General features: G+C 35.0%; 2 protein-coding genes across 4 annotated transcripts in view; both read right to left on the bottom strand.

Moving 5' to 3' along the window:
* Positions 1-586: 586 nt before the first annotated feature.
* On the bottom strand, positions 587-6,687 carry LOC141483459 (adenylate kinase 9-like). The gene has a single exon (XM_074178128.1). The coding sequence runs from the start codon at positions 6,645-6,647 to the stop codon at positions 630-632; it is 6,018 nt and encodes a 2,005-aa protein (XP_074034229.1). The 5' UTR covers positions 6,648-6,687; the 3' UTR covers positions 587-629.
* Positions 6,688-11,500: 4,813 nt separating this feature from the next.
* Positions 11,501-13,925, bottom strand: part of Bdp1 (transcription factor TFIIIB component B'' homolog Bdp1) — a 34,902-nt gene continuing 32,477 nt past the window's right edge. For all 3 annotated transcript variants that reach the window (XM_023166711.2, XM_074178130.1, XM_074178129.1), the window contains exon 5: positions 11,501-12,314. In XM_023166711.2, coding sequence (XP_023022479.2) covers positions 11,581-12,314 — 734 coding nt within the window. In that variant the 3' untranslated portion in view covers positions 11,501-11,580. The remainder of the gene's footprint in view (positions 12,315-13,925) is intronic.

The following is a 13,925-nucleotide window of genomic DNA, read 5'->3' as shown; positions in this document are numbered from 1 at the left end:
TCAATTTTACGAAAAACCAACACAAAACTGAATACACTTTCGTCAAATCTGACAGGTCTCCTGACAGATCGATAAATACATTATTGCATTTATTTTGACTTATTCATGGCCCTCTTTATAATACGCAATAAAATTGCCTTTTTTCATCAGTATTCAAGGAAAACTACAAGTGTGCTATGTGACTGAATTCAGAATTTAATGCAGAATTCAAAAACCAATGGAAAATACTGGGTTACAATTTAAAAAAATTGGCGTCGGTGTTGCGACGCCCTAGCGGATGACACCTAGTGCTGGATCTCTACGTAAATAAGAGGACCCTTTGTCACAAAATTATCTGCTTTCAACAAACATGGATATTATTTTTCATTTTATAGATATTTGCCCATTCTGATCATTACCACATTGATTTTTCAATTTAAGAGTCACCGGTAGCCTGAAACAGTTGTCTACCGGTGGCTCTAAAATTGAAATCAATGTGGGAATGATCAGAATAGTACTTATCTATTTATCTTTTGATTTTCACGGACTTTCCAGCAGCTTGACTATATTAACCTTTCTCGATTTCATATACATATTTAAATTATAATTTTCGATTAAAAAATATTTTTTATTTTCCCAAAAATATGACATTAATCAGCTACAACGGTATCAACCATTTCTTCTACTAATTTTGACATAGCAGTTCCAACACTTTCAGTGCTTTCACTTGCAAGCGACTCCAAGAAACGAAAAGCTGGCATGGGTTCTTCGTAATGTAAATAAGGATTGATGATAGACTTCATGTTATCCAGAAACTTGATCAGTTTCTCTCTTCTTTCGTGATAGAGTCTGTCACATTCTTTATAATTGGGTTTGATTTCTTCCGACAACTTATCATTATGTACATTGAGATAAATTCCGATTCCGACAGCTGCTGATTCTGCAATACCCAAACCTGGAATGACAGGTCTGCGCCTGGTTATGAACTGAACTGCTTTGATTATGGGTCTGGCGACATATTGTTCAAGCATTCCTAATATAGGAAGTTCGCCGTAACTCATTGATGGGTAATTATCGACTGCTTTGAAATTAATTTCCAAAGGGAACAGATGAGGCTCTTTCATGAATTCATTAAGACATGTTTTGTCACTGAACAGGTACGTATGGTTATTGTAATCAATAGCTAAATCGAGATTTCCTTTAACAATAACTCGTTTTTTTTTGTAACAAACGACGCAGACCCCACCCTCGAAAACATTTTTCGGTGCGGTTTGCAAAATTAATGGTTTGGGCAGCTGCTCCGGAAGAGAATAATTATTGTAGGGTGACAAAAAGATCTCGGGTGTCTTCAAGAATGATTCAATATGGTCTCCACACAACCAATAGAAAAAATTTCTCCACTGTACCAATCCAGTTCTATCCGGTGGTTCACCACCGGAGCTAAGAACTCTTGAAAAATGCAGACAGCATGGACAAAATGTCTTATACGAGCTTTGTCTCTCCAAAAATTCCAAAGGCGTAACCTGCATATTGGCAACTCTCAAAGGGCAGTCTTTATGTGCATGTGCGTTACTGTGATAGTACTTTATTTCAAAAAGCACAGCTTTAATGAATCCAGAAGCTTGTGACCAAACGGACCAGTTACTTGTTCCGATTGGAACTTTTGTTGTCACTTGATACTCTCTATCAAACCATTTTCTGAAATCTTCGGCTGTTTCGGTCCACTTACTAAATAAATATTCAACGAAGTTTTCGCTGAATCTTGGATAACCTTGTTTTCCAGTATCGTTAGATAAACACTCAAATATTTCATTTTGGGAAGCCTCCAGATCAATTACTAGATTCGGCACTAAACCAAGATAAGAAAGATGTTTCACTTCGGTGATTGAATTTGGGAAACCATCAAATATGATACCTTGAGTGACAGCAAGCGAATCAAGACTAACGGCTTCAATGCATTTTGCAATCATTTCGTCTGTAAGTTCCCAACCTTGCCTTAATACTTGCTCCATAGTCTGAGCTAGACTGGAAAATTGTAAACAGGACAAAACGAATCTTGCAGCTTGACCTCTGCTGACGACCTTCATACCATACTCTTTGTTGATTCTTCGAGCTAGGGTTGATTTACCACATTTTGGAGGTCCGATAATAGCAACTTTGTGTGCAACTAAAGGAAATTTGAAGAAATTTATATTTACGTACTTTAATGGATCATCTTTGAATTTTTCCAAACTATTTCGGCCAATCACGAAATAAATATAACTTCTGTGAATAACTGGATATACATTATTTTTGGAATCCATAGGAATGAACATTTGGAAAGGATTCTTGTTTTCGAAGTATTGTACTGGGCAAGTCTTTCCAAATCGACCGAGAAAAAAATAGCCACAGGATAGAAGTCGATCAGCAACTTCCATAGATACTTCATAACACCGCTCAAATATCGACAAGGTACGGTTTTTGATATCACGAGTTACATATAACACATTTCTAAATGTTCTGGTGGGAAAATTACTATCAAATATGACTTGGATAAAAGGAATCATCTCTACATCACACGAAACTTTAATTTGTTCCAAGGCTTCAAGTTCTAAAGTGAATGTTTCTGTCAGAGAAGTTTCATATTTTTGTTTCGCTTCTTCAAATGACTCCGATTGGTCAAGCTGTAATTCTGGTAATTCAACGTCCAAAATTCTGTTAACTTCATCAAGATCTTTTTGCTCTGCTATTGAGTCGAAGCTGACTTGCGATATAGCATTCATTTCTCTCTCGACATCTTCAACTATACCTGTCTGATCTTGTTTTGATGATTTTCTCTCTTTTCTTTTCTCTGCATACCTCTTTTCTCGTCTTTCCTCAAGAAGTTCCATGAATCTTTTTTGACGTTTTTCTTCCCACTCTGCAATGAACTCTTTATGTTGTTCCTCTAGCAATTGATGCTTGAGTTCCATTTGAGCCTGCCAGTTGCTCATATATTTATTAATCAAAGCGGTTTTCAGTTCTGAGTGACTACTGGTTAATTCAATTATTATATCCGGAATCAACTTGTATTTTATCATGTATTGAACATCGGAAGACTTCTTTGGAAAATGGTCGATAACGAAACCAAGTCGTTTCAGAGGATAATCAAACCAGAGCTTCGAAAGAACATTCTTGTAGAAGCTTTCAGGCAATGGTGTGTTAAAATTCAAATAACCATATAAGGAAGGGTCCATGTTTTTATTATTCTTCAACACATCTAAACTTTCGGCTGATGAGATTTTGAAGTGTTGTTTCAATATATCACTATAACTAATGTAAGACAATCCAAAATTATTAGACAAGTTTTTACAGATGGTAGTTTTTCCAGAACCTGGAACACCAACAACGCATATCCTTGCAGGAGGAACTTCAGTTGGAGGTTGATCAGTCAGATAAGATCTTGGCGAGTCAAGAAACTTTTTCATGTCAGGTTCGCTACAGAGCAGATATACCGCATCTTGGAATTTAACAGCAAAATCTTCTTTTCCTTTCCATAGCACCCAATTATCGTGATATGTCACTGGACAGTAATGATAGGTATCACCGTATCGTCTATTCCTTTGTATAAGGTCTCCTCCAGCCTCATTAATAAAGGATGGACCTTCACCTTCCTCCTCCCGAACTGTTTCATTACCAAAATTGAGCACTTCTTCGGCACGATCTTCTTCATTGAATAATGAAGCATTCACCCTATAACGGTTTTCTATGGTTTTTATTACATCTTTCAACAACTCTGGTAAAGTTTTCCCAGTCACCTCCATTTCTATGGGTTCGATTCCTAACTTCTGAAAGAACTGTTTTGCTTCTTCCCATTTCTCGTCGAATTTTAATAGTTCTTTCTCGTAAATTTCTAATTTTGACGGGACTGACGATTCTTCTAAAAATTTTGAGTCATCGTCAATTATTCCAGATAATAAATTACGGACTATTTTAGTTTTATAAGATTTGGTGGAAACTATGGAGGGGGATCTCCAAGCTGCATCTATTTTCCCTATTTCCAAGAAGAATTGTCTATAATCTCTGAACATATTATCGCCTCTTCTTGAAAATCGATTCTTCAGAAACTCCTTGTTTTTCGATGTATCTTTGAGTACTATAACCTCTTCACCTATATAATCGGGATACAATTCTTGTATAATAGAAACATCGCAGAACATTCCATCTAAAATCCAACCTCCTCTGTTATTTCCTTGCTCAACATAATTATCTTCGACTATTTTAATGGTATTTATAAACATTTCAACAACATTCTTGTTGTTTATCTCAATGTGATCTAGATCAGCATTAGCAACAGCTTCATTAGCATAGTTTATAACGAATTCATCAAACACAGTTGCAGGTTTCGGCTGGCATTTTTTTTTCAAATTATCTGGCAAGTAACTCAAAAGTTTGATTTTGTCGTGAATCAAACTTTCTAGTGCATGCTTATCATTAATTACAGGGATTTTGAATACATCTAGTTGATCTCTTATTTTTCTAATAGCTACTGTAGTTTCCGTTTCTATTTCAGCTACATCAACTTTTTTCATAGCCATTGGAAAAGAAGATATCTCAAACTTTGTAACAGTCTGCTCCTTATCCATCTCATCAAGTAAATTTATCAGTTCTAGTATCAAATCTCTCACTGATATGACCCACTCCTTTATTTGTTCTATTCTTCTTTCCTCATTAGCTATAGCTTCCTTCTTCCTCATTTCATTCAAAATGTTCAAAGCTTCCGGTATAGCTGCTTGACGTATTTTTTCTTTGTGTTGGTCCTCTTTTTGAGCAAGATAGTCCTGTAACATGTCATCTATATTCAAAACAACACCATTGAGAAAATATGAAAGACAGTTTGCAACCGCCGTCTTTCCCGAACATTTTGGTCCAAAAATAAAAACTTTGCAGCTTGATTTTGGGTATGGAGGTAAAAGAAATGGCCTTGGGTTTCGATAAAAGGCAAAAAAAGCATTTTCATCAACAAGAAAAAAGAGTTTATTCATAAACTGTACTGCATAATCTGGATCTCCTTTTCGACAAAATCCTTTCCTCATGGAAACAGGGCATTGAGTTCCCCAATCAGACAAGTTCCATTTGAATGTGTTACTTGGTGCCTGCCGCTTTCTCAGAATTTTGAAGTTTTCCTCAAGAGTGAGAACCTTGCCGCTTGGTACAAAAGGGGCTCCTTCTCCAACATTTTCATCCTTTATGACACTTAATAGCTTGGGCAACACAACTTTCTGAAGAGGTAGAGACTTCAGTTTGGCTTTTATTAGTTGAAACATCCGTTGAATACTAGTTCTTCCATCGACTTTTAAAAAATATTGGGGATCATGCATCACTATCCTATGTTCAATAAATCTTAAAGCGGTGTAGTGGTACGAATCCAATTGTGTTGAAATGTTGGCAGGAAAATTCTGAGGAAGACTTACTAAATGTTTCAAATTTGAATTGTCTTCATCATGAATTGATACAGTCTCAAGAAATTCTTCCGGTATTTCAAAGTTTGCATATGCTTGCCGTGTGGAGAAATATTCATAAAAATGTTTATTATACTTATCATGGAGCAAATCAATATTTAACCCTGAATATATATCAAACTTATAGTGTTTTCTTTTGTTAACAACGTCCAAATTATTGCACAAGATATAGATAATTAAAAGGGGTGGTTTGAGTAGGTTGAATAAAAAGTTCAGCTGATCTTCATAATTTTGACCAATTTCTGGAGTGAGACAAACATCAAACTCCCCACCAAGATCGGAAGGTATTACGGTAGCTGTTTTCACTGAAATGGGTATATTCACCGACCCTCCCTCTCCACTCATTTCTTCGGGTTGTACTGTTTCATTTTCATCTTCTTCTCCTTCACCTTCTATTTCTTTCTGTCTTTCAAATTTTGAAGACAACGAGACTGGCGGTCGACTTGGTGGTTGCACTCCTATTTCAATTGTTGTATCGATTACTTCGTCAAATATTTCTTTGACTGTGAAAACAGCTGATTCGGAAGAAATCGGGTCTTCATGATAAAGATCATTTGGAATGAGTGGCAAGCCGCAAATAACGAATCCTCTGTGTTTTGCCGATTCCGAATTGACACGTTTCTCTACCAACCTCAATATAACATCTATACCTATTGCTCTTCCACATCTCAGATTGAACTCTATGCACTGGCCTGCTCTGCTATCGCTTTTTATTTCTTGTTGAATTAGAATATCCGGCTCGATGCAGATGCATTGCCAAAAATCTGACAACTTTTTGCCAAGCTCTTGTTCACCTATTCCGGGTTTACCTAGTATTATGAAAGAAACTGGGTTTGATAATAAATACGAGTTTTGCGCCGATTTTTCTGAATATGGTTTCAACAATTCCGTTTCATTCCGAATGTCTAAGCTAGTTAATGAAATACATGACGGTTGCGCTTCAAGAAGGTGATTCGCTCTTTCTAGGGCATCAACATCCTCCGTGAATGGGTAGTAAGAATTGACGAATGGATACCAATCACTAATTGGTTCATCCCCAGCTTCAGGTTCAACTGGCTCATGTAATCCGACGATTTTATCCAAATACTCTTCTTGTATTATCACAGTTTGGTCAACTTTGAAAGAAGCTAAATCGTCTTTCTCATGAAGATAATAATCTTTTTTTTGCTCCTTAATATTACATGTCATTGTGACAAGTAAATTATTAATACAATGTCAGGTGTTGAAGCAGAAAACATTTGAAAACATACTTTCATATGCATGCTATGAAAAAAACTTAGTCCCATCAATTTATTATATTACATAATTTATAGATAGATAGTTAGTTTATCAATCTTCACAGATCATTTACATGACATGCCACAAGTCCAATGGTAGTTAATGAAGTGAAGATTGATTTAACATGCACAGATAATATACAATGTGTTCTATGAGTCAAGGAAAAACTATAAAAATATTATGGAACTTATAATTTTAAATAACTTTTTGATTGATTCGACCGTTACTTAATGAAGATCCATAGTAATTTTAAAAACTACACCTCACGATTAAATCACTTAACAAAGCTACTGTGCTAGTGAAACCTGTTGTGATATATTTTTCAAATAAAGTTTGTGGAGATCGTGAGGTGTAGTTTTTGGAAAAGATTTCAAATAAGTATAAGAGGTGTATAAAAGTTAAACAGCTCTTTGGATACAGTCCTAGTATTCAACTCATTGGGTTCATATATTCAATAAAAGGAGTGAAGAAGCAAAACATTATTTGAGACCATTTTGAGGTTTTTTGAATTCCTCACTAATTTTATAGAATCAGCAAGCATGTTTCAATGAATTTATTCAACACGTTCAGCCTGGGTGGCATCAATGTGATGTCTCACTAAACCGTACTCTTGGGACAGTGAGGCATCACTAAGGCCACACTACAGTTTTGTATTATAGAAACGCAGAAGAGAGGAAGATGAACGCAGACGAGAAGATGAACGAAGGAGAGAGAAAGAACGATTACGCTGAAATGAAGACCGCGAGTTACTACTAAATATTCTGGAAAAACAAGAAAGAAACCAGAGAGGAATATCGTTAATTATTGGTGAATATTCAGGATAAACAAGAAATAAAAAATAAGATGTACCTTTAATTCATTTGAAGATTTGAAATCTTCCCAAGTGAGTAAAGGGGAGGTACAGGAATTGATTCAGGAAGAATTTGAAAAAGTATTTCAGGAAACAAAAGAGGGATTGGAACAAATAGTCGATGAAAAGTTTGATGGGGTTGAAAGGAAACTTGAAGAGGAGCTTGAAGGAGTCGGAAGGTAACTTGAAAAAAGCTTGAAGGGGCCGAAAAAAAATTTGAAGAGGTTTTCCAGAAACTTCAGAAAGAAAAAAGTCACGGAAATGCAGATAGCCTCTCAAGAAGACCATCTCTGACATCCGGATGCAAATTTTGCCAACTCCAAGAGGACCCAGCTACCAGAAGAAGAACTTCCCACCAGACGTGATAAGGTAGCAGGCAGAGACCCCTTTATGGACAGCTCTGACAGGGAGATGAACTCCCCTACTTCCGGCCGCTTCGGGTTCCCTCTGACCCGGAGGGTAGCAATCTGTAAGGGTCCCTTGTCCAGGGATACGGACAGACCTGACTGTGGTGTGGTACGGTCACAAACAGCCTCTGAGGTTGACATTACCTTTCTGATAATGCATGACATCATTGTAGCGCAGAAGAAGGTTCTCATCTTGAAAACTACGAGAATAGATTGCCAAAGGACCGAGACCGAAATGCCAAGAGATTTACAAGCACGGCCAGCAGGAAAAGGGTTACTGACTCCAAGAGCATTCGAGATGACATACTCACTCGGAGGTAGGAAAGCCCGGATGGAAGAACCCACAGATTCCAGACCATCCTTTCTAAGACATGTATTCCGAGTATGCTTGATCAGCTCAATGATGGTCGCACTGGAGGGCATTTTGGAGTTAAGAGAACTCTGGCGAGACTTCGTGAAAGGTACTATTGGGTCAATTGCCGTCGAGACGTGGAAGAGTGGTGTATGTGCTATGACCTGTGCTCTTCGAAAAAGGGTACAAAGACAAGGCAAAGAGGAAAGTTGAAGTAGTACCTCAGTGGGAGCCCTTTCGAGAGAATCGCAGTCGACATTTTGGGACCACTCCCTATGACCACATCCGGTAACAAGTACCGTATGGTTGTGATGGACTATTTTTCCAAATGGCCAACAGTAGTAGCCTTACCCAACCAAGAAGCTAAAACGATAGCAGAAGCCCTGTTGCAGAACGTAATTGCCAGACACGGAGTACCCCACGAACTGCACTCGGATCAGGGCCGCAACTTCGAATCGGATTTATGGAACGAAATGATGACTCTATTGGGAAAAAAGAAGACAAGAACAACTGCTCTTCACTCACAATCCGATGAAATAGTCGAGAGGCATAATCGCACCATCAATAACTACCTCTCGATGTTTGTCTGTGAAAACCAAAGAGACTGGGATAAATTGGTTCCTTTTTTTCTGTTGGCATACAGGAGCTCCCAACATGACGTGACAGGTTATACACCAGCCATGTTGTTAACTTGTAGGGAACTGAAGCTTCCGATAGATGTATTGTATGGAAGTCTTTTAGATGGATCTCAAGAGATACCACATTCAAATAATAGTTGGAGTATTTGTGAATTTAAAGTGACATAACGTTAAGTTTGATTATTCGGTGTAGTCAATTATTGGTCAACCCACGGGACAAACGTAACAATATAAACAAGAACAGTATGGGATCTTGAATGCACAGTGCCTTCAATTTCACCTTCATATGATAAGATAATTTGTCACGAGATCCAAAACAAGTACATTTCCTTATCACCAGAAATGCAATACTGTTCTCTTGTCTTCGTTATTTCAAAGAAAATTTGTTTTCATAAAATAGGTGAATCTTGAGATAAGATACTTTTATGATATAAATTGTGTATTTGAACTTGTATTTAATTAATCCTTTATCTATGGTTATATTGTTTTTCTAATGCATATTATTGATTTATTTCATTTCTGGTCACTATAATTTATTTTCTTCACAATTATCATCATTATTATTTTTGATATTATTTTTAACTTTCATAACTAAGTCATCCTAATATTTCGGTCCTATTATTCTTTATAATTCATTCATTCATTCATCTTTCCTTAGTTTTTGAATATTATGTTAATTATTCTAGACAATGAAAGTATAGATCTCTAAAAAACATTGTCAAGCATATTGAAACAAGGAAAAGATCAAAATTATATAAAACAAAAGAAAGGAATTCTACATACAGTGTAATTTTAATATAATAATTCTCAATATAACAATTTCTTCGATTTAATGAATTTTTCAAAATCCCTTAGAATTGCCCCTAAGAGTTAATGCGAAATATACCTTTACATTATGAATACATCTCAAAAATAGTTTTGTAACGAATTTAATCATTGCAAAATATAAATAGAAAGTATCATTAACCTGTATTTAACGAATGTTGTCAACTTATAACCTCAACATAACGAATTCTATCAGTTATCAAATTCAATTCCATCATTGAATTCATGTCTCAATAGGTTCAAACTTCAATTTTTTGTAAGACAATCATCATTGTTTGACGTTCAGTAATGTGAACACTGCTGTTTTAAAGTTAATCAGCAATGGTCGATAAATGAAAAAGAGGTTCCTTAACGGTCGCAGAAAAATGAAAAATCATTGAGAATGTTAACGAGAATCACATGATGAAAAAAATTGACATTGTCAAAAAGTTCGAAATTCCCACTAGTACAAAATGACGAACAAGACAAACCATTACCACATTGTTGATTTTTTTATGTTTATGCAGATATTATTTTAATTACATATCATGTAACGGAAAACTGTAAAACAGTTTTTAAATAAAAATACAGTATTTTCATTGAAATGTATTTTCATTTACATATTAGTGAAAATCATTCGCTGTAACAAGAAAACCACATTAATACTTATATGAAGTTGAGATTAATAATGAATCTCATTGTAATAAATTACTTGATATTATAAATTATTTTTTAAGTTCCTTCAGTTTCGTTATAACAAGGTTGCACTGTATCAATAAATATTCTATGAAATAATTCAATTATAATTAATTCATACCAAACAGCAAAAGATCAAGCAAAACACAATTTAGAATGAGCATACAATTTCTATATTTTTGTTAATTATAGAGATCCCAAGAGAAGATATCTTCCAAAACTATTAATTGAAATGATTTCAAAATTCAAATTCAGTGTTTATATGAAAGTAGTTGTTTCAAGAGGGATTTTTCTTCAAGTTTTGTGTCTGAAAGATACTTCTTTGCATGATCTATACATCTATGTAAAAAGTTTATTTTGAAATTAATTGCCTTTTTTCCTTTGGAAGATTTCCACATTTTTTGTATAAAGATGGAGAGGTAGAAAGCAAAAACCTTTCTTTCCCAAAAAATTATTCTCTCCTAAAAATATTACCCTTTAAATTTAAACAAGATTCCTATGTTTGGGATTTATTCAAATAAGCGAATGAATATCATTACGTACTGTCATTGATGACACGAGTAGATCAAACTCATTCGTGACATGCAGTCATAATATTATGAATGAACCGAATGCTTTTTCTTAAAATGTTATCCAGATAAAAACAGTTGAATGAAAATTTCATTATTGACTAGTTTTAAATTTTTTTCCTAAAAAATTCGAAAATATGAAAGTTAAAACAAAAACTAATATTCAATTACACTGAAATGTAGACTGAGACTTCTGACGAGTGTTCTATCTATCATAAGTTATATTCAAATGTCATCCTAAAAAATACGTTTAATGCTTGGATATCCAGAAATAAAATGACATTTTTTTATTTGCCAGATAATAATTTGAGAAATGAACGATTTCTTTCCAATTTAATTACTTAGCATTCTTTACTAATCTAAGCCAATTTCATTGAGACCCTAAACTACAGTATCTACATTCTCCACAGCAAATTCGAATACAGGGCTAAAAACATAACTCACAAAAATACTTACTCATATTTAATGAGTTTTCTGTACACCGGAAAATATTCAATCTCAGCTATCACAAAAATAATAAATAATTACTAATTCTCACTATTCATTACCACATAATTACGAGTACAACTAACATTCTCTGAAGTTGTTCTTGTTCCCCCTGGAGGAACAGAAGAGTCACTTTCGTATTCTGAAATAATGTCTTTATTCACTTGAACGAGTTCATTTTCAGATGTGAGTGAAACGCTTTCCCCTTTCAAGAGTTTAGTTTTCAGATTTGTTATGGTCCCGTCTGCTGGAATTGTGAGGTTGTTTTCAAGTGGAATTTCCACCTCATCATCTGTAACATTCTCTGATATGGTCACAATATTCTGCGCAGACATTCCTTTTTTTAACTGGATTGCTTCGGTTACTTTATCCGAAGATATATTCAACGGTGTGGCAGTGTGATCAGGGGTGACCATAAAAATCTTATAAATAGGCTCTCCGTTTGGTCCCATTTCGTTAATGATCATTATCGAGCCAGGTTCTACGTCAGTGGGTTTTATGTTATCAGGTACTTTGTTTTTCAGCATGAGGTTTTCAATGGTGCAGAGTTCGTTTTCGTACTTTTTGGTAACTTTAGGCATTCTTCCGGATCTAGTTGGTCCCTGGGGTATCACAATTTCTTCATCTGATTCACTTCTAGGACCAATATCTGATTCGTCTGCATCATTTTCATTAACATAAGCATCAATATCCAATTCAACTTTCTTGGATTTTTTTTTCTTCTTCTGTTTGGTTTTGGGAAGTTTGATAATCCTTAGGTTTTCAGTTGGTACAGCTGTGAAATTAATATCAATCAATCAACTTATCAATATCGTTTGAGTGAAAAAAAATAGATTTTAATAATTTCATAGTGGCAATCAATGCATAAATTAGCAAACAAATTGGCAACAAAAGTGATAGAGAATATTACTGGAGTTTTTTCCCAACACCAAACCATTAACACCTTGACACGATTTTCGATCACCAGATCTTACAATGTTCTCCTTATTTATACCATAGATACTTCTTCTAGGTACCTGCTTCTTGAGTGTCTTAAATTAATTTCACAATATTGCCTTATCTACTAGTCTTAAATTGATTTTACAATGTGTCCTTATGTGATAGTCAGGTAATACTATTCATAATAGTATTATGTTTACTTATTTCTACACTGACCCGCTCGTCCTTCTGATGAGCTTCAGTCCTAAGGGTAAGGGACATGCGCTCCAACCGGCTTGAAACGAAGATGACTTTCCAAGTTATTTATACACTCTCATAGACGCCTGTTGTTGTTAACTTGTCTAACTAATCCTAATGAACTGAAGTCTATGGAATGGTTTTGTTGCAAAATATGATGGGCGACTGCTGATTTTTCTGGTCTTCCACATTTTAGGTGTGCTAAGTTTTCTTATATTTTATTTTAATAGATCTTTTTGTCTGTCCATTTAATTTCGTAAATTCCAGACTTTACCGAATTCTCGACTTTGTCTTATGGATTTCCTAAAAGGCTTTGTTATGTATGACTTGTTTTAAAATCCAACTTCATACCTAGTTCCTTGAAAATCGAGATTTCGTTCATTCTTAACCTAAACTTTTTCTTCCTTATTATATCATCTACAATACCCCTCGAGAAACCGTTAACGGCTGCTATTTCCTGTATTGTACGTTTTTCTTTTGTGAACCTATCATGTGTGAGGGGAAAAGTCAAAAGACGAGGCACTAGAAAATTCAGTCTAGCACGTTTGTGCTGTCCACAGTGATGTGAACTGCCAGGAATATACCTGTACATGGTTGTTTCATCTCGACCTTTAAAAACAACAAACACCAAGATAAATATATCTCAGTTTCATACCACCAATACACGAAGAACTTTGGAAATATTTTCAAGGTCATACACTACAGAGCCTTTTAGGAAATCCAAAAGATAAAGTTAAGAATTCGGAAAAGTCTGGAATTTACGAAATTAAATGTTAGGACTGTGATGCAAAATATTACAGACCGACAAAAAGACCTATTAAAATAAGATATAGGGAACACTTAGCACACCTAAAATATGGAAGACCAGAAAAATCAGCAGTCGCTCGTCATATTTTGCAACAAACCCATTCCATTGACCTTGGTACATTAAGAAGAGTTAGACAAGTTAACAACAACAGGCATCCAGATGCATATGAGAGTGTAGGAATAAATAAACATAATAATAATATGAATAAAGATGGTGGACCAATACATAATAGTATACTATATAGCTTGTTAAAATAATATTTTAATTACTAGATTTACCTGACTATTACATAAGGACACATTGTAAAATTAATTTAAGACTAGTAGATAAGGGAACATTGTGAAATTAATTTAAGATACTCAAGACGCAGGTACCTAGAACAGGTATCTATGGTATACATAA

Source organism: Leptinotarsa decemlineata, unplaced genomic scaffold (genome assembly GCF_025532065.1).
Source record: "Leptinotarsa decemlineata unplaced genomic scaffold, Ldec_3_MD MMD2_tig00003348_RagTag_RagTag, whole genome shotgun sequence".
Lineage (NCBI taxonomy): Eukaryota > Metazoa > Arthropoda > Insecta > Coleoptera > Chrysomelidae > Leptinotarsa > Leptinotarsa decemlineata.
The sequence above is the reverse complement of the archived record's forward strand: the minus strand, read 5'-3'. Positions and strand labels throughout refer to the sequence as shown.

What these genes read in the sequence shown, in the direction of transcription:
- LOC141483459 (XM_074178128.1), bottom strand. Translation starts at nt 6,647, where the DNA reads ATGACATGTAATATTAAGGAGCAAAAAAAAGATTATTATCTTCATGAG.